At 41.9% G+C, this 20,857-nt stretch overlaps 1 protein-coding gene across 4 annotated transcripts in view; it reads right to left on the bottom strand.

The window, feature by feature from the left end:
- Kyat3 (kynurenine aminotransferase 3) overlaps positions 1-20,857 on the bottom strand; it is a 42,679-nt gene that overhangs the window by 8,414 nt on the left and 13,408 nt on the right. For 3 of the 4 annotated variants that reach the window (XM_021196402.2, XM_029538112.1, XM_029538113.1), the window contains 9 exons: positions 18,446-18,504; positions 16,435-16,579; positions 13,451-13,600; positions 11,229-11,315; positions 10,686-10,811; positions 10,471-10,591; positions 6,527-6,603; positions 5,087-5,176; positions 1,795-1,981 (listed from right to left, as the gene is read on the bottom strand). In XM_021196402.2, the coding sequence (XP_021052061.1) occupies positions 1,795-1,981; positions 5,087-5,176; positions 6,527-6,603; positions 10,471-10,591; positions 10,686-10,811; positions 11,229-11,315; positions 13,451-13,600; positions 16,435-16,579; positions 18,446-18,504 (1,042 nt within the window). Of the gene's footprint in view, positions 1-1,794; positions 1,982-5,086; positions 5,177-6,526; positions 6,604-10,470; positions 10,592-10,685; positions 10,812-11,228; positions 11,316-13,450; positions 13,601-13,704; positions 14,637-16,434; positions 16,580-18,445; positions 18,505-20,857 lie in introns of those variants that run through there. The other variant, XM_029538114.1, reaches the window with a different exon arrangement.

Here is a 20,857-nt window from a genome sequence, read left to right as displayed (position 1 = left end):
ATACAGCCATTCGTTTTTCACATAAAATTGAATTTTGTTTTATTTCTTTTAGGCTTCTAAAATTTAGCATAAATGAGAAATTTCAGTTTCTCAAGTTCAGTTGCATATAATGTTTTATTACTGTCTAAAATATTGAAAACCATATTAAGGTAATCCTGATTTACCAATACAGGATACTCAAAGGTTTACTATTAATAATATTTTTAAAATATTAAAGAAATATACATTTTATGTAAAACTGCTGGAACACGGTCAAAGGCATGGCGCATGGTGAACGATGCTCTGAGGAACTGTGTGAGAGATTCCAGGAAAGAGGGCAGAGGAGACAGCCTTCTACCTTGCTCCCCGCATTGTTTTCAGATGTGATTTCATGAGTCCTGTGACAAGCATTTACACTAAATTTATAGGACATGTTTACTCTTGCTAGATGTCAGAACACAGCTACATAACACACTCTGGTGACAGGACATTCTGAGTGCTGTCCCCAGTGTACCCTGAATCTGGATATGGCCGTCTGTCTTGCTTTCATGGTTTCCCAGATATAATCTATAGTACATGCCAGGCAGCTGTGTTTAAATTGGTCTGTCCCGAGAAGCTTCTGGAAAAGGGCTGCTCTCTGTTAATATTTAGAATGTGCTTACTAATATTTATTTACACATTTTTCTGAGCTCAAACAACCTTCCTTGCATCAATGCTTTCTTTGCTACACTCAAGTATAAGAGCACACTGACACTGAGGTAAGGTTATCTACAGAATATGACTGGAGTCTGCCCCATTCTTTAAGGTCCTCAAATCCCAGGGCTCACAAACAGATCTGCATAGGTTGGCAAAGGTCAACAAGTTAAATGTAAAACATTATATTTCCAACGTGAAAATTTGCTGGTGGCAAGTCAGAGCATATCATCACCTTCAGGTAACAGAGAAGCCATTCTTGTGAGGGTCAGCAAGATAGCTCAGGGGGTCAAGGCAAGTTTGATGATCTGAGATCAACCCCCAGATCCCAGGTGATAGAAGAAGTAGATTCATTCCCAAAAGTTGTCCTCTGACCTACACACATGAGCCTCCTCTGACTGCCCCATGCACCAGTGCAAAATAAATGAATAAACCCATGGTTTTTGGAGAAAGAACTGTAAGGATTCCTTCCAGCTTTATGACTGTCGGAAATTATTTAAGGTTTTCTGAGCCTTCCTGTCTTCAAAGATGGCGTTAACATGCTTGCTTGCTTCCTTTCTTTTCTTTTCTTTCTTTTGTTTTTTTTTGTTTTTGTTTGTTTTTTGTTTTTTTTGTTTTTTGCTAACATGCTTTCTTGAAGAGGGTATTTGAGTGCTTGGCCCTCTGTTTACAGTATTCATTTCTGTAGCTTTGAAAATAGCAGGCATTTCCTTATAGCTTCACAATTTCTAGAAACTTCCAATTTCTCACCAAATAGCACTTAGAAAAGTTAGCAAAAACAAAAAACAAACAAACAAACAAACAAACCCTTCAGGTGAACTATTTCAAATGTACTGTTTCACATTCAGAACTGTCTGTTCCACACTGGCACACAGTAAGAACACTTCTGTAACAGAACACCTAGAACAACAACGACCCGACAACCATTTATCAGCAGTGAAAGTTCAGGTAAAAGTCCTGAAGGGAAAGTGAATTGTTGGAAGTGCTGGAGTTGTGAAAACACTTTCTCTTCTAGAGATGAGATGCGGTTCTGGCTTTGGCCCTGTTCCTCGTGCCTCTATTCTATCATTTCAAACCTGAGTGTCTAGCTCTGACACAAATAGAAAAGACTTCTTCACAAACCTAATGAAGACACATCAGCAATGATGAAGTAACCCCCGTCTGGGACAATGGGTTTCAGGCCAACGCTGTTAAGTAAACGGACCATCCGATCTCTCTTTACTTCTAATTCCTTTGGCAGAGAATTGAAGTAACACTCTGGGTCATCCATGCGCTTGATATCGATCCAAAACGCCTCAGCCAAGGCTGCCTGCACGTTAACAAAGCATGTCAGTTATGACTTAATTCACTGGAAGAATAAATAAAGGTCATCATGCTAAGATTTGTGTCAAGAAGTCACTCAGTAAATTATAGCCAGCTTCCTGTGGACGATTCAGCTCCATAGGTTAATGGAGGAAGGAGGTTTTTGGGTAAACATTTAACTCTAATATGACAAACACAGGAAGACACGAAAATCCCAACCGAAAACGAGGTGTTATGTAAAGATGGTGTACTTGGTAAGAAACCGACACGAAGAATTTTCTAATGAGGCGAGCTGTGGTACGGCTTGCTAAGTCTCAAAGAATGGCTAGACAGGTGAAGAGGAGTGGTCCTTTCCTGTTACGGAGGACAAAGGCATTGGAGGAAACTGGCCTGCTGTCTCGACAAGCAAACCCGAGTTCTCCATCCCTCAGAAGAAACACTGAAACCATTCTGATCCTAAGAAGTGAATGCATCTAGAGACAAATCTCTGGGACCCGTGGGTAACTCCTTCAGCAGTGGTGACAAAGAAGAGAGAATGTGACCAAAAAAGAAAAAAAAAAAAAAAACATTGTAAAGAGCAAAGGACTTAGTGTTCCTGTTCCCTTCATTCCATTCGGTGACTTTAGTCTCCAAGGTATAGGCATTGCTCCCAGTGCCTTTGCCTTTGCAGGGTGATTAGGCCCAGGAGACTAGAGGCCCCAGGAATGGTACCAGAACCACTTCCATCCATCGTGGGAGAACACAATGAAAAAGAGGTTGCATTTTCTGACGTGGCTTCTGGCAGGGTCAGGATCTGAGTCTTCCCAGCCTTCAGAACCCTAATTCCCTTTTTGTCTTTCTTTCAAGATTAATTAATCTACTTATTCATTCATGTGTAGGAGTGCTCTATCTGCATGTACACTTGCATACCAGGAAAGGGTATTATGGATTTGCTGGGAATCGAACTCAGGACCTCTGGAAGAGCAGCCGGTGCTCTTAACCACTGAGCCATCGTTCTAGTCCCTAAATTCCTTTTCTGTTTTGGCTATGCATTTTCTAGTACTTTGTTACAGCAATGTTCACAGACTACGTCAGTAAGGATCAGGCTGAGCAGCATGGCAGGTCAGGATGATACAACAAGTCACAGTCAGAGTGGGCATGAAGCCCAGAAATCTGCCAAGCCAAGGGCGAGATGTGCCCGATGGCTTCCGGCATTGGGGATAGACCGGTTAACAACATAGGCACAGCCCTGGCTTTCATAATTGCATACTGAAGGGTGGATGAGGAGGTGAGGTAGAAAGGCCAGGAAAGAAAATCTGTTATGTGTGACAGAGCTGTAGCAAAAGACAGAGCAAGACAGGGTGGGAGGGCTCGAGATCCCATGGAAGTCTGTGTGGCAGGAGAATTTAGCAAGGAGACAGAACTCTTTAACACTAGGAGATCAGCATCCAGTTTCCAAACATAGCTGTCTGAGTGCATTTTTTTTTTCTGAAATGCAGAATAAGATGCTTCAGGACATACTATAGAATTTCAGCGGTACCTTTCTGAGCAGTTTGTTCATTTACTCTAGAAGTCCTTGCCCTGGAAAATCCAAAGCACAAAGGCACAAACATCTGTGCCGAGTGTACCCAGACTCCCTCTTTTTCCCAAGCATGTTTGTGATGCCCAGTGTCAGGCACCACTGATTTAATTGTCCAGCTGTGTCCAGGGCCATCAGTTCTGCCATCCTCAGCTCCATTTAGTCCTCTGATATTTTTCTTTGGTAACTCCTCTCTTACGTTCTTCCTCCACGAAGCCCCAGACTCGGTTCAATAACATACGTTCAAACTACCATTGGGTTGCACTCCTCGTCTCTCTGACCACAGGGCTCTTCTCTAGGTTGACCAGTACTCAGACATTGTCTTTTCTATGGGGCCAGTCCAATACGACATCATGTCCTCTCCAACTTGGGTCATTATATCTTCCTTCCTTCCAACCTTTTCTTTGCATCTATCAAGTCTAACATAATATCATTTGAAAGTATCTCTATTATTTATATCTCTTGACAAGGTATTAAGCTATGTGAGTCCAGTGACTTTTTGTCTGTAAAATCTCTAATCTCCAGTAAATCTTGATTGAATAAGTGAATGTCTTTGTTTTGAGGTGATAAAATGAACTTAAAATGTAAAAAGCAAACCTTCAGACCTAGCCTTTGTCATAGTTAGGAGAATCACTGAAAATAATGGAAAATTTTCCTATTCGGTAGACAGACAACTTGGATGAGAAACATCCAATCACCGATCGAATGTGTCCACCGATAGATACTTGTGCTCTCTTGTGCTTTCGCTGCCTCCTAGAAGTAGAATACTGTTTTAGTGTGTTTGGGGTATTCAGAGAAGGATGATAAATAGATCCATTTCTAGAAATGTATACAAGAATAGCAACAGCCTAACAAAGCTCTACATCCAGGACCAGAAATAGCGGTACTTGCCTGTGCTCCCACAGCATGGGAGGTTAAGGCAGGGCACTGAGCTAGAGCGAAAGATCAACCTGGTAGAAGGCATCTGCTGTCTACTTCTCATCAGCCAGTTCTACCCACACAGGCAACACTGAGCTGGTTTCTTCTGGATCATCTAAGGAAGCACCCCACTTTTCTTATGCAGAATATAGTATAAATTAGTATACATACACACTGCCATGTATTTTCATTTTTTAAAAATTTCACGATACATTCTGGAAATCTTCCTGAATAGTTATACTGTGTGTCCTCTGTCTGCTTTCCACGGGGCCTTAGTATGCTGTCCAGCCATGCTTTAAAGTCTCTGTGTGGTCCAGACTAGCCTTGAACTCATGATCCTTCCGACTAAACCCTTAAGAGCTAAGGTAACAGGCATGCATCACCACATCCAGGGACTTTTCCTTTTAAATAGCTACTGCAGTACAAAAAACAAAATGACCATCAGAGTTGTCTGTATCTTAAAATACACTATCCTGATGATAAGAGGAGCTTTTTAAATGTGATATAAATTATGCAGCTTGAAATTAGGGTGCATCCAAAGGCTACATGTCTGCTCCAAAATTCCCAAAGTGTATTAGAAGGGTTCGCTCATGAAGAGGCTATTTAATTCGTGCAGGCAGAAAGGCTAACACCTACCTGTAAAGGAGTTGCACAAGTGTAAACACTGTTCTGCTGAACAGTCTGTAAATGTTTTATCAGGGGACCAGGGCCAACGCTCCAGCCGAGCTGGAAAGGAAAAACACAAAAGCAGATTTCAAATAATCTAAGGATATATATCAGATATATCTAAGAGAGTCATTAGTGTAAATGACAAATACGGGCAATACAGAAATGTCCCCAGGAGGAAAATGGGGTAGTGCTTATTGTTTTAAAGTTCCCAGCTCTGCCCTCACCCCTCAGCTTGCCTTCTGAAGGTAAACAGAATCTAGGATCACTGTGAGCCCCTCCCCTTGCTGATTGATGTGTCACTTCTGATACTCAGGAGGAATAAGACCAGCAGTTACACTTGCTTGAAGTCTAGGCACACCTGTCTCTGCATGCCAGCTCAAACGACTCCTCTACAATCATGGCACACAGATCTTTAATTCTCCTGGCCTCTGAGGGTTTCCTGTGTCTTAGCCCTAGCTAGTAGCAATATGGCTGAATGAGAACTGAATTTTAACTGGGCGATTATTTTTTGTCTTATGAGATGGTATCTCCTGTAGCCCAGGCTAGTCTTGAACTCACAAGATAGCTGAAGAGGACCCTGGGTTCCTGATTTCCTTGCCTCCATTCCCAAGGGCTCAGGGTAATGGCTTTGGCCACCACAGCTGGATGAATGCAACAGTTCAGTGGTTGGTGCATGGGGGCTGAAGGTGGCCGACCTGCCCTGGCTTCAGTTTTATTAACAGTGTGACCTCAGACAAGACAGTAAAAATTCCCGTGATTTTAGTTTTATAATCTGCAAAATAGGGATAATAGCCACGCCCACTTTATACTGTGCTTATAAGAATGAAAACCTTAGCATGCACAAAAACACTCAGTGCTTGGTCCACAGTTAAAACCATAGTATTAGTCAGTCTTATTTTTTTCTTTTCATATGTAAATATTCTTTGTAAAGAAAATGTATTATTCGTTGGTCACTCATAAGAATAAAAATTGCTTGATTTTTCTTTCTTTTAAGAAATCACTTGGTCTCAAAAAGGATGAAACATGGGTGGGTGCTGGGATTCAGAAGGTAAAAACTTGCCTCCTACCAAGCCTGAGGACGCAAGATCTCATGGATCCACACACTGGAAGGAAAGAACTGACTCTCACACATCCCCCACAGCCCACATCCCCCTGCTCCCATATAAACACAGGTAATTAAAACTAAAAGGTTGACCAGTAAAGACAGAAAGGATCATTAACTCTAAAACCCCGTATACATTATGTATGCATTTAACATGCAAAATATTCTCCAGAAAGTAAAGCGTCGCAACCTGTTTTTAAGAGCCTGATTTTTCTACAGGGTCCTGGTGACTGAACCCAAGGCTGTCACATGCAAACTGCCTGCTCTACCCTTGAGTCCCAGCCCAGCCATGCCCTCTCTCTTACCTTCCAGCCGGTCACACTGAATGTCTTGCCAGCACTTCCTATTGTTATTGTTCTCTCCCACATACCTGGAAGAGTGGCTTAAAAGAAAAGAAAACTAACTGAGTGGCTATATATCTCCTCTCTAATTACTTCTTATCAAATATGAATTCAATGAAAACAGATATATTACATAGTATCCTTAGTGGAGTTATTTCAGTATTTTTTTTTTAGATAATTCAAATTTAAGCTCATGTTTAGTTAAAACTTGTAGTGCATTTCAGTGTTGGGCCAATACGCAGACATGCACAACACTTTCATCACTTTATCTATGTCCATCAGTCCGTCCATCCACCCACCCATCCATCCATCCATCCATCCATCCATCCATCCATCCATGTATCTATTTAATGTCAGGGGCTACCTATGCCACTGCACATGATGTGTGGGTGTCAGAAGGACAACTTTTGGGAGCTTGTTCTCTCTTGTTTCTACCATGTGACCCTGAGGATAAGACTGAGGTCACCTTAGGGTTAGCAGTGGTACCAGCAGGGCAGCTCAGGTGTCAGCTGTCACTGAAGCTGGGGCACTCAGTGCCTGGTGCTAGTCATGGCTGCAACATTAAGCAGCTAATTTTCCTGGACAGTACTGGGGGTCAAATCTGGAACCTCTCCCATGCTTGGCATGTACTCTACCACTGAACACTGCTTCCTAGGTCTGTTTCCCCACACTCGCGAGAGCAGTGGTTCCTGATGTGTAGTCTCACTGGAAGCGGTTCCTGATGTGTAGTCTCACTTTAAGGAAGTCAGACCTACAAATGCCTGGTCATCTATCTATGTTTGCTTTGCCTACCATGTTTGTGAGATTAAAAAAAAAATCCTATACTGTATTATGCAGCCATTTAAAATGTGCAGTCTACTATACAAGCGTCACTGCCTTTAATTTTGGAACATTTTTTTTCAACCAGAGTCAACGAGCCTCTTGACTGATATCTTCTAAAGTCACACATTCACAGTTGCGCATCAAATCCGTTAGTAGCTACCAGAGAGCCGAGGAAACACGGCAAGGGGACGGGCTAGGAATTAGGCACAAGGAAACACGGAAGGGGCAAGGGGCTAGGAATTAGGCACGAGGTGGCAGCAGTGACAGTGTGCTGAGGGCTGGGGTAGGGACAAGCAGGGGGTGTTAGGCAATGGTGAAGAGCATGGGAGTCAGGGTTGACTTGGCTGTGATCCGTTATTCCACATCGGCTTAGGCAGGCAGAGACGGGGAGGGCTGGCATTTCTGTGCTACAGTATGAAAGGTAATCACAGTGTTTTTAACATATTAGCTGCATAGCATAAAAGGAAAAGAAATCCAAATATTAGTAATTTAGAATATTAATGAAGTACATATACGGGTTAGAGAGGCTAAGATACCCCAGTTTTGCCACTGGACAATATCTGAGCCAAGAACATCTCATCCAGTAAGAGTAAATTCTACTACCATTTTCTTCCTCCTCCTCCACCTCTTTCTGTGATAGTATCTCAATGTGTGATTTGGGCTAGACTGAAACTGGTTATGTACACTAGGTTGGTCTTGAACTCAGAGATCTACCTGTCTCTGCCTTCTGGATGCTAGGATTAAAGGTGTGCACCTCCACACCTGGCTCACTACCATTTTCTTTTCTAGATGTTTAATTTTATTATTTATATGTATGAAAGGCAGGAGGCATTGGTTGCATACCCATGCTTCAGGGCAAACAAACTGCATTTTTCTAAATTATTACATAGTGAATTCATATTTTTTGCATTAATTTAATTTTATAAGCTGTTGCAACAATTAAAGCAAATCTGAGTTAAAAATATGTCTTGAGGGGGCCATCAAGATGATTTGGTATGTAACAGTACTCACTGGGCGAGCCTGACCACATGAGTTGGGTCTCTGTATCTCAGAGAAGGGTGGAAGGAGAGACAGGACTCCAGAATTGCCTGTGATGTCACACCCCGCCCCTTGTGAGTGCCCCATCAATATGAAGTTTCAAAAAGTCTTGTATATCTTTATCAAATAACATCAGTTCTACTGTCCTCTGGGTGCGAATCACTTGTAAGGAAACAGTACACTCCTGTCAGCACAATGGCCCTTTGGGTGGAACTCAGGTCTCAGACTTGGCACCGAGCATCCTCTCTGATGAGCTATCTTTCTGGCCCACAACATTGATTTTTAAAGCTTGGTCTGAATTTCCAACTGGGAAATCGTTCAAATGACCTAAGACAGGTCATCAACAAGATAAAGTCTGGTGGGTTCTGACCCAATTTGGGCACATAATAACACTGAGCTATACAATTAACATCTTGAACTAAAAATTCTGTTTATAGACTTGCCCTGATGAAAATTAGTCCTCTTCCGGGGATCTAACTGCCACCAAAATTTGGATGACTGTTAAAAAGTATACCCCTTCCTACACTGAATCTGATCATTAAGCCTGCAATTCCACTTATTTCCAGATGGAGTTGCCCCAGTGTCTGAGAGACACTTGGATAAAGCTTACAACACAGACTGGGATCTGGGTAAGTCATGGTGCGCGGCTTGACAACCGAGGCTGGAGTGGAGAAGCATCTGTGAGTGGAGAAGCATCTGTGAGTGCTTCCTTCTCAGGTCAGTGGCTGAGGTCAAGCTCTGTAGTTTATGCCTCTCTCCAGCCAAGCTAGCCTTGAACTGGAGACCCATTGCTTCAGACTCAGGAGTGGCGTGGTTTATAGGTGTATGTCACCATGCTTGGATGGAGTTTCCATTTCTTCACAGTCCCTACGCATCACCTAAGGTGGCAGACACAGTTTGCTTCTGACCTTCATCCAAAACTGACTCCTATCTATCTATCTATCTATCTATCTATCTATCTATCTATCTATCTATCTATCTATCTATCTATCTAAATACAGTCACAGAACCAACTCCTTTTGCTGTAGTTCCCCAAGTATAATCATTGTCACTCTGGGGACAAGGCAATATACAGAATTTTGAAAAGACACCTTAGAGGGTTTCTTATGCATGATTTTTGTAAGTCATTGGCAGTAGCTGCCACTTATCTGATTTTGAAAATTGCACATCACTTAACGAGAGGATCTAGAGGATCTAGTAAATGAATATTAATCACCAAGTCAAAAAAAAAAAAAAAACCCTGAAATACATTTGCTGTGACAGCTTTGTTATAGAGCTATGAATATAATTTGGAGTTAAAACTATTATATTATGCATATGGAGTTTGTTTTGTTTGTTTGTTTGTTTGTTTTTTGTTTTTTGCTTGACTGTGTGTCTGTGCACTAAAGTGCTACAGTTGAGAGCTTGGATCATCCCAGATCATGCAGGATTTGGGTAAAATAGCTCAGTAGCAATGGCAAAATCCCACTGAGGGGGCTGGTGAGATGGCTCAGTGGGTAAGAGCACCCATCTGCTCTTCCGAAGGTCCTGAGTTCAAATCCCAGCAACCACATGGTGGCTCACAACCATCCGTAATGAGCGTCTGAAGACAGCTACAGTCTACTTACATGTAATAAATAAATAAATAAATAAACCATTAAAAAAAAATTCCACTGAGGCCAGGATAGCAATAGCTTGCCATTCTACAATTCCTTGCTGTTGTTTGTCAGCTCATTCAGCACAAATAATCATGAACCTCTTCTGTGCCAGGCAGGGTCTTCACACCGAGCAACAGCAGGATTCTTGTTAGGAAGCCAAAGACAGGCAAAGGCCTACTCTGCTGATGTCCCAGCTTCGTAATGTGATCTCAAGTCCATTTCCTCACTTGAACATTTGTCCCTCCAGCTGAACTTTAATCCCTCAAGCCTGACCCACCTAACCACTTCCTGTAAGTGCTCGCACGGATACCCATCACAGAGACTATTTTAAAGCTGGCCTGGAATCCTTTCCGATCAGTTGTTCCACACGTGACCAAAGACATTCAGACTTGAGACTCTCTTAATCAGTACCTATTTTCATGTGCTTATGTCCAGTATAGACAAGCCATTCATAAACCTCATCGCTGATGCACAGAGTGTCGTGCTTGATGCAGAGGTCAGCAATGACCTGCAGCTCCTCTCTGGTATACACCTACACACATGAAAAGAAAGGAGGGCACAGCCAGTTACTCTACACATGAGAGAACAGTGACTCCCAGCCTGTGTGAGCAGAGAGGCTCGCTCACCTTGCCGATGGGGTTGTGTGGAGTATTTAATATAATGGCTTTTGTTTTGGAACTGAATTTACTTTCCAGTTCTCGAGGATCGAATGTCCAGTCAGAGCTAGTCCACTTCATCCCATCAGTAGGTTTCTAGGCATGAAGAATAGAACAAATTAATTCATGTTTGCTGTCTTACAGACAACCTAACAAAGGAAAAAGAAGATTTAATACAGACCTGACATAGGTAATCAAATAAATGATTAACAAAGAACACACACATTCACACACACACACATACACACACGCACGAGAACCCAGAGGACCTAGGCCTTATGTACATACTGGTTAAAGGAAACAGTGAACCCCTTTAGCAAAATAGCTGTTGCTCTTCCCCACAAGCTAGCTGTAACTATGGGCAACGGGAGACAGTCCAAGACTGATGGAGGAGTCTATGAATCACCTTAGTTACTTTAGTCGTTATTTTCAAAAGACTTAGCTATGTCTTTAGAGACAAAGTAATTGATATTTTATGACATTCTTCATGCCCATAGATGACAGGGGACTTACAGATCTCAGAGGAATAAACACAGGCACTGCTCCGGCCATTCTCACCATGGGCTCGTAACAGTCGTAAAAAGGCACCATAATTATCACCTGAGATAAAAGCAAAAAAGTACACAGGATATCAGCCAGCAATTCTTCTCCGGGGCACTGGGCAAGTGATGGGATACAGCAATGGAAAGACAGGTCTGGTCTTTGTGGAGCTAATGCCCTAGTGCAGAAGACTCTGGATATAAAGGTACCCAGCGAGTCAAAGCTGGAGTTCTTAGCCTTTCAGAAAACCTACAGATGGACTTACAGGGAGGACATTCCAAACTGTCACATATTACAGGTTCACACACAGATTTACCTGGGGCCTAGACTACTCATCATGTTGTCAAACAGATGTTTTTAACCCAAACCAGTAAGGACCTTCTTTTTTTTTTTTGGATTTCAAGTTACAAACTACAAGGTAGGATTGTACTTGATATATCAGACAGTGATGGAAGTCAGATTTTGGGAATGACTCTGTACTTTCTAGAATGGAGTGCTAACTTAAAAACAGTGTCTTGAGAGTAAACACGTGGGGATCGGGGGAACAGAATGGATGCTGTTGTTCTTGTGTGATGACCACAGCATACCACCCAGGTATGTGGTATCTGTCACCTGCCTCTTTCCTAGTCTTTAGATCAGACTTCTTGACTCTCAAACTCTCCTCCAATCACCCTTGCTGCAGGTTCAGGTTGAGCAGTTGGTCTGATTTGCTGCATCCCCACCCCCCACCTGAACTAGGACATTTTTCTGTGTTTCTTTCCCTTTATTTCTCTGTGGTGATTTGAGTGAGAATAGCTCCACAGGCTCCTATATTCAAATGCTTGGTCCTCAGTTTGTGGAACTGTTTGGGAAGGATTAATTAGGGGGTGTGGCCTTGTTGGAGGAGATGTGTCAGTGGGGTTTCAAAAGTCCACACCATTCCACCTCTTTCTGCCTCATGGTTGTTGCTTCCACATGAAAGCTCTCATCTATTGCTCTAGCATCATGACTGCCTGCCTGCTGCCATGCTCCTAGCCATGCAGCACATTGTCTCTACTCACCTGCTGAAACTGTAAGCAGGCTCCCAATTAAACCCTCTTTTGTATGTTGCCTTGGTTATGGTTTTTGGCCAGATAAATAGAAAAATGAGTGAAGACAGTATCCTTTCTCCCTTCCCTCCAAATAAGATCTTCTCTAGCCCTGACCTCCCAAGTTCTGGGAATGTAGGCATGTGCTACCATACTTGTCTAGCTTTCTACTTTTATATACTTTTTGAATACACTTATTTGTTGTGTATATGCTCTTACATGCACTGGAGTGCACAACTTGCCAGCATTGACTCTAATTCCATCACATCAGCTCTAGAGATCAAACTCAGGTTGTCCAGCTTTGCAGAAAACGGCTTTACCCAGTGAGCCACCTCGGCAGCCCATGCTTTTTTATCCTTTAAAAACCTAGCCCGATTTCATGAAATATGAAGTACAAGTCTAATTTTCATTCTTATGTTAATGTCTACCTGAGAGTTCACTGAATTTTAGAATTATTTTTCCCTTTGCATATATAAATAAGTGTTACATCTGTGTATATAGTTCTTCATTTTTAGATGATCAGTTGAATAAATTCATATGGTTGCTAGCCCTAGATAAAAGGATATAAACATTTCTATAAACACACATATGGACTAATATTTTTTACTGAACCCGTGTGTGGGGGAAGAGGGGCTGTATGCCAGCCACATAAAACGTTAGTGGGTCACCCTGAGCAAGAGAGCAACCTGCCTCAAAAACAACCACAAGCAAACTGACCACCAGCTAACGAGTAACACTACAAGTGCACAGACCTGTTGTGTTACTTATAACAATCAGTGAAAAGGACAAAATAGCTCAAGAGACTGAAAGGTATGAGTCCGACTTCTCTCACGTCAAAAAGGCATGAGAAGGAGCTGAGATGCAGAGTACAGAACAGGGTGACTCTGGGAGAACGCACCCTTGGGAAGGACTCAAGTCTGGATGCTGGAAAGGCGCAATGTTTTTGTGTGTGCTATGGTCGTATTGCAGTTTAACCCACGCTACATTTAAGGACAGCTAGCTTTACTGCATCATCATCATTACATGACTTCAAAATGGATTGAAAGTGAAAAAGACACAAAATGAGGGACTGTTTCTAACACAGGACAGACGGAAGCATGGGGGTCATGACAATGTTCATGCACTTACTTCATCTCCTGGGTCCACCAGTCCTTGGATGGAGTTAAAGAGAGACCCATATCCCCCCACGGTCACAAGGATTTCTTCGTTTGGATCAATTTGACGTTGATAAACCTTTCCATATAAGCAGGATAGAGCTTTCACAAGTGCTGGATGACCCTGTTGTATTCAAGATTAGGACAAAACAAAAACCCACCTTGAAATTCATTATGAAAACTACTTCTTTGAAGTAATGTAACTAGTTTTAAATTTGGGTTTAATACCTTGTATTATCCCCAAGTGTGTATTTTGCCTACACGTGTGTATGTCCACCAAATGAGTGGAGTTAGGAGAGGCCAGACGAGGCTGTTGATTCTCTGGACTTGACACCACATCACAGGTAGGTGAGCCACCCTGTAGGTGCTTGGAACTGAACCCGGGTCAAGAGCATCAAGTGGTCTTAATCACCAAGTGGCTCCAGCCTCTAAATTTGTATCTGCAAAGTGGCAATAAACTTGAAAAGCTTTTGCATCTTGAGGGCTTCTCTATGAATGGTTCTGAAAACTTGCTTCTGATGAAGAGTATTCACAGAAGAGAAGGTTTGGGAACACAGAATTTGCCCTGGGTTCAACTCATATTCTAGAATAGGCCATTCATACTTTAGCTTACATGTAATAACTGCATATATGTAAGGGGCAGTGATACCTCACCACAAGACCACAGTATATAGATAAAATCAGTAATTAGTATTTGCCTTTAACCTCTCTTGGAAGCTTCAAGCGTCTGTCTTCTAGTATAGGTCTCCAAATATATACCAGGTTATTGTGAATTATAATCCCTGCCTGTGCTGCAGAAGATGAGAATTTTTTCCTACCATCTCGATGGATCTCGGTATCTGTTATTAATCTCCCTGTCTCTCTTCCCAGTTGTTCTTCCAAGCCTCTAGCCAATTACTCTTCAACTCTCATCTACCTTTACATCTACATTTTACAGCTTTTACGCATGAGACAGAATGCTCAGCCCTTGTCCTTCTGTGTCTGCCTCAGTGCTCCAGTTGACATGATGTTTGCTGGTTCCACCCACTGTGCTGTGTGTGTCTGCTTCACAGCCTTCCCACGGCAGAATAGTCTCCTGCAGAAGGTGTCATATTTTCTCCCATTCTTCTGTGAGGGTCAGTCACCTAGACTAATTCAGTATCCTAGCTACAGTGACCAGCACTTCAGTAAACATGGGGCAGGCTGTCTATGATATATTGACTTTATTCCCTTTGGATAGAAATCCAGATATTTCTATGTGTGTTGCTCCTTTAATATTTTTTTACACTTATTAATTGTGTTTTGGGTATCCATGACACATTGTACACCTGTGGCGGTTAGAGAACTATTAGAGAATTGTTTCTCTCCTTCCACCATGCACGTCCCAAGGATCAAACTCAGGTTTTCAGCCCTGACACCTGACTCCACCCACTGTCCCAGTTTGCTGGTCCTACTTGTGCTTTTTGTGACAGGTGCACAGTAATATCAAGAGCATAGGAGAGATTTTTTCCTCTCCTTTCTTTGTTATGCTTTGCTTTTTAAATAATAACCATCTGTACGGGGATGAGGTAATTTCTTGTGGCTTTGTTTACAGTTCCCTGATGATTAGTTGATGGTAAGCAAATTTGTCTATTTTTTGCTATGGTTACCTGAGTTTTTGGAGCCTTATCAAAAAAATCATATCCTATCCCAGTATCTTGACCTTTCCCCTTATATTTTTCTTCTACAACTTCTATAGTTTCGGGTCTGATATGGAGGCTTATAGACTGGTCAGTTAGTGAGTGTAACAGCTACTTGCATGTTCATTTGACACAAGCTTGAGTCATTTGGGAGAGGGAACCTCAAGTAAGAAAATGCCCACTCTCAGATTGGCTCCCAGACTAGCTTATCCACAAACCGTGGTGCATTTTCTTGATTGATGATTGATGTGAGAAGGCCCAGTTCATTGTGGACAGTGCTATCCCTGGGCTGTTGGTTCTGGGTGTTACAAGGAAGCTGGGCTGGGCAAGACATGAGGAGCAAGCCAGTAAGCAACACTCATCTGTCCATGGCCTCTGCCTCAGCTCCTGCCTCCAGGTTCTTCCCTTGAGTTCCTTTCCTGGCTTCCCTGGATGATAGACTACAAGTTGTAAGATAATACAAACCCTTTCCCCAAATTGCCATGGTATTTTGGCATAGCAATAGACATCTTAATGAAGACAATGAGACCATAAGACCCCCTCCTAGCCCCATGACAATCCAGGTCGGGTCAGTCTTGCTGTTTCCCCTGTTCTCCTATCCCCATACTAATGCTCTATGTGGACTGCTTGGAATTTCAAATTCAAAGTTAACCTTAATGTAAGAAATGTCTGGATACCTGGGCCTTTCAGCACAGAAGACAGAGTTAGAGAGGAAGTGAGTGTCTAGTTAGAGACAGGGTTCTTTAAGAAGCCAATGCTAAGTAGTTAGAGACAGGGCTCTTTAAGAAGCCAAGGCTAAGTAGTTAGAGACAGGGTTCTTTAAGAAGCCAATGCTAAGTAGTTAGAGGCAGGGCTCTTTAAGAAGCCAATGCTAAGTAGTTAGAGGCAGGGCTCTTTAAGAAGCCAATGCNTCTTTAAGAAGCCAATGCTAAGTAGTTAGAGGCAGGGCTCTTTAAGAAGCCAATGCTAAGTAGTTAGAGGCAGGGCTCTTTAAGAAGCCAATGCCAAGGCTACATGAGTGTTAATGAGATAGCAAAGGTGCTTTGAGAGAATATTTTTCCCGTCCCTTGATGTCACGAGATCTCATTTTAGAACAGTAGTCAATGAACAGCCAAAATGGGCCTGAAAAATTCCTGGAAATTGGAGAAGACTCAGCCTAAGAGGTGAGAGCAACGGGCTCCTGAATTTCCAGGTTAAGACAGTTGATCCTAGAAAGTCAATTTCCTCTAAGTTTAGACACAAACACACACACCCCAGAATGGCACATCAATGTATCCCCACATGGCCCTGATAGACTCACAAAGCCCCTTGTGTATTGATTCATGTTATCAATAAATGCAGCCTTTGATAACTCTTCTTTTACATATGAAGGAGGGGATATATCTGGAAAGCCTTGTCCAAGGTTCACCACAGAAGGATCCGCAGCCAATTTAGTAAATTCAACCCTGATTAAAAACAAAACAAAACAACCACAAAGATTAGGAAGCACTGTAATTACCGAGTTAGCTTCAGTGTAATACGTCCTCATCATTGAACCAAAACCCAATGAGTTCCCAACAAAAATGTTACGCCCACAAGGTGAATTTATCTAGCAAATGGTGACTGAACTAATAATATCAACTTCCTTAGAGAAGTCAATTCAGGGACATTTATATTTCAGGGACATATCACACACACATATGCCACACCACCTCCAGTAGGATCTGTGTGACAAATTCCACAGACTGAGGCGATTGACCTCAAAAGGGGGAGGCCTCCTGGAACTGGTTGTGGAACTCTTCGCCTGAGAAAAAATATTGAACCATAGTTCTCATGGCAATCTATCTGTTTTGTTTTCTCTTATTCCTTTTCTTATTTACATGTTCCTGGTAGCCTAGGCCAAGATCTTAAGCGAGAATAATGGGTAAGAAACCATCCCTAGAGATGAGGCCACTAACATGACCTTATCCCCAGGGAAACCAACGCTTTACTTTCTAAATCATTTACTACACTATTATGATAAAAACTTTCCCAACAATAAAATTTCATATGGCTACACATGTGTCATCGGAGGTGGGTTTTGATATATGGTAAAGAAAGCCTTAATTAGAAAGAATTAAAATAGTTTAAATTTACATATTGAAGATTTATAAAAAGTCAGGCACTAGATGTTAAATAATAATTGACCATGGGGCTGGAGAGTTAGTTCAGTGGTTAAGAGCACTGACTCTTAAAGATTTATTAACCTGCTCCTGGAAATATGCCATAGCCTTGGACGACAGCCCCCACTGAATACATCCTTTTAGAATTGTTATATTTTGATGATTTATGATGATGTTACCTGTTCTGTTTGTGATTCACTGAATATACAGTTTCAGAGTTGTAATGCTTGGATGATTTTTGTGCTTTACTATGCCAAATGATTTTGTTGGTATTTGTAATTGTTTTACTGGATATAGTTTCTAAGGTTTTTTTAATGTATAAAATCCCCTGTTTGAGAGCTGCAAAATCCACTCAGATTGAAACTGCCTCTGTGTTTGTTAGTCACTGCGGAATCCTTACCCACCTAGCTTCAAGGACCCTCATTCCAGGGACCCCCCATACCCGTCTGGGGTGGTCCGTGGCACACATATACATTCCAATATATGGTTATATGTATATGTGTGTGTGTATGCAATCATATATACATATGATATATACATACATAAATACATACATACATACATACATACATATGTGGGGAGCTGTTACTAATTTTTCTTGTTTTTGTTTTTTTGAGACAGGGTTTCATTGTGTAAAAGAGCCCTGACTGTCCTAGAACTTGCTTTGTAGATCAGGCTAGTCTTGAAGTCACAGAGATCTGCCTACCTTTGCCTCCTGAGTGCTGGGATTAAAGGCATGAGCCACTATGCCATGTTTAATTTTTCTTATCTACTGCTAAAAGGAGAGCAAATAAGAAAAACTATAATCCCTGTAATCCCCATAATTCCAGCACTGGGGAGCCTGAGGCAAAAGGAGGCCAGCCTGGGCCACATGCATAGCAAGGTCTTATTTCAAGAAAAACAGAAAAGGAAACAGTTAGTTGTAAATTTCACAAAAGCACTAGTCAAACTTATTTTTAGGTTTTCTCTACTGTATATTCACTGCTAGCCCGGAGGAGTACATTTGCTAAATGAGTAAAGTGGCATAGGTATGGATGGCTAGCTTCCGCCATTTTATTTTAATGGTGAATTAAATGAATGGCTTCTTTACTGAACTGCAGGTGAAGTTAAGAATCCAACTTAAGGGCCCACAGGAAGCTTTACCACATACCCTCTGTCTAAGACACTCACCACACATTGCGGTCCAGGCCTTCGATTCGTTTGGCGTTTTTGAATTTCAAAGCCATTTTCTGAAAGATATAGTGAAAGTTTCTTTTAATTATTTGGTCAAAATTCAAAGAGGTCAGTAAACAATGGGCCATCCTCCCCTTTTCCTGTTACGCAGTAAATGCTAGCAGGAGAGGACATTTTAAAACCCCATGCAGCGTCCTGCAGACTTGTCCAACCTGTCCCTGCTGCTCCTCAGAACACTTCCCTGTGTGCAGCTCCCATCTGTACACTCTCAGCAAAGGACAAGACCATCTCAGCAGGAAGAGCTAATCAGTCTAAAGGCATGAAACACACTCAAGAGCTCAATAATAGTATCAAAGGAGGAAGTGTCGAGAGAATCTTGAACTATGCTCCATACGAAGCTTGCGGAACGTATTATGCACCTAGAATTCTATATGGAAGTCCCTCCTACGGCCTACAGGAAGAACTCAATAATGGTTTTAAAATCCTTAATAATGGGTTACAGATAATGATGGGTGACATTAGGAAGCAATGCTTATGTGGCCGGCACTGTTCTGTGTGCTTTACATAATTAATTTTGTTAACATTCATAACAGCCCTACGTAGCCTTATGAATTCCACTGATTGAAATAACAAAGTTGAGGTACCATGAAGATGGAGATAGAGAAAGCTTTTCACATTTGGTAAGTTCGTAAAACCGTTGGAAACGAGCCCAGGATCTGTGTGATCTGTGTCTACAGCATTTACCTTCTACGGTCTCTTGCATGCTGAGGTTTTCTACAAACATGGCCCAAGTGGCTGCTACAAATATAGTCGTCATTCCCACCAGGTCTGCTCACACCAGCAAAAAACGCTAAGCCCAGACTAGGAAAATGCTAGAAGCTATAGTAATCCTACCATATATAACATTTCAGTTCTTTCGATTCAAAAGCTGCATTTTTACACTCTTGCGCTCTCTCTCTCTCTCTCTCTCTCTCTCTCTCTCTCTCTCTCTCTCTCTCTCTCTCTCTCTCTCTCTCTCTCTCTCTCTCTCTCTCTCTCTCTCCCTCTCCAAATTAGCTTTAAGTTCATTGTTAGTGGGCTGGTGAAAATAAGAAAAAATGATTGACAGCATTTTTGCCAGGAATTTTATAATAGAATATTAAAGCAATTTTAATTCAATCTGGGAAAAAGATAATGATAATGGTTATTAAATAGACCATTGTTCTCCTTCTATTTCCAATAACAATACCAAAGAAATAGCTTTCTCAGCCTCTTGTTGGTAATCTTTGAAGCTCCACTGAAGGAAATCACAAGCAAATCTCTGGAGGCTAACACACTTCAGGAACAGCGTTTTGATGAAGTCCCCTCCTGAACATTGCGCTACTCTAGAGAATATGATTATAAAACTCAAAAGACCCAGCAGGCCAGAGAAAGAGATTTTTTAACAAAGGCCTTTCCCTCTTTCCGAGACAATGCTGAGATCATAATGATTCACTCAGCAAGGGACCAGAGAAATCAGTTATTTCATGACTGAGCCATGAAGTCGGGTTATGGAACTGCCCACTAGGGAAGCAGTAAGTACTTCCAGAAACAACTAAACAAAGGTGGGATCAGACAGGTCACTGTTATGGGTGGAATTTGGTGTGCCTAAATTACATAGGTTGAGACCCCAACTCTTAATACTCAGATTTTAGCTATAGAAATAAGGTCCCCGGGGGCTGGTGACAGGACTCAGTAGCTAAGAGCCCTGGATGTCCTTCTAGAAGGTGTGATTTAGTCCCAGCACCCACATGGAAGATTTTGTAATTCCAGTTCTAGAGATCTGACAGCCTCTTCTGGGCAGTATCAATGTGATACATAGACATGCATGCAGACAAAACACCCGGATACATAAAAAAATTAAAATAAAGATGCAACTGTCTTATAAAAAAAAAAAAAGAAATAGGAGCACCGCATATACCAGAGTTAAGATGAGGTCATTAGGGTGGGCTCACATCTGCTTTGATGTCTTGGTTCCTCATTTAAGGGGACATCTGGGCACCCAGTGTGGAGGTCTTGACAGAGGCTAAAGTTATGGCTCACTGAGTCAGGAATGCCAAAAATCCCTGAAAACCACTGAAAAGCCAGGGAACATAAGATTCTTCCTTCCTTCAGTAGGAAGGAAGGTCTCTATTAAAGTGGTGCCAGCCTTTTGGCCCCCAAAGGCAGTGAAAAGAAGAAAACAAGACAAAGCAAAACCAGACCAATTTCTCTCAGGTTATCTTCAGCTCCCTTGAGAGACTCAGTGTCTGTTCTAATGTATTTGTGGCCAACGTACAAAAATCCTTTGAATTGTATAACAGATCACTAGCTTTGCCAACCAAAAGGCTGAGTGTCACAGATTAGAAGAGAGACACCCCCACACACACACGTACACACACACACACACAC

Source organism: Mus pahari, chromosome 4 (genome assembly GCF_900095145.1).
Source record: "Mus pahari chromosome 4, PAHARI_EIJ_v1.1, whole genome shotgun sequence".
Taxonomy (NCBI): domain Eukaryota; kingdom Metazoa; phylum Chordata; class Mammalia; order Rodentia; family Muridae; genus Mus; species Mus pahari.
The sequence above is the reverse complement of the archived record's forward strand: the minus strand, read 5'-3'. Positions and strand labels throughout refer to the sequence as shown.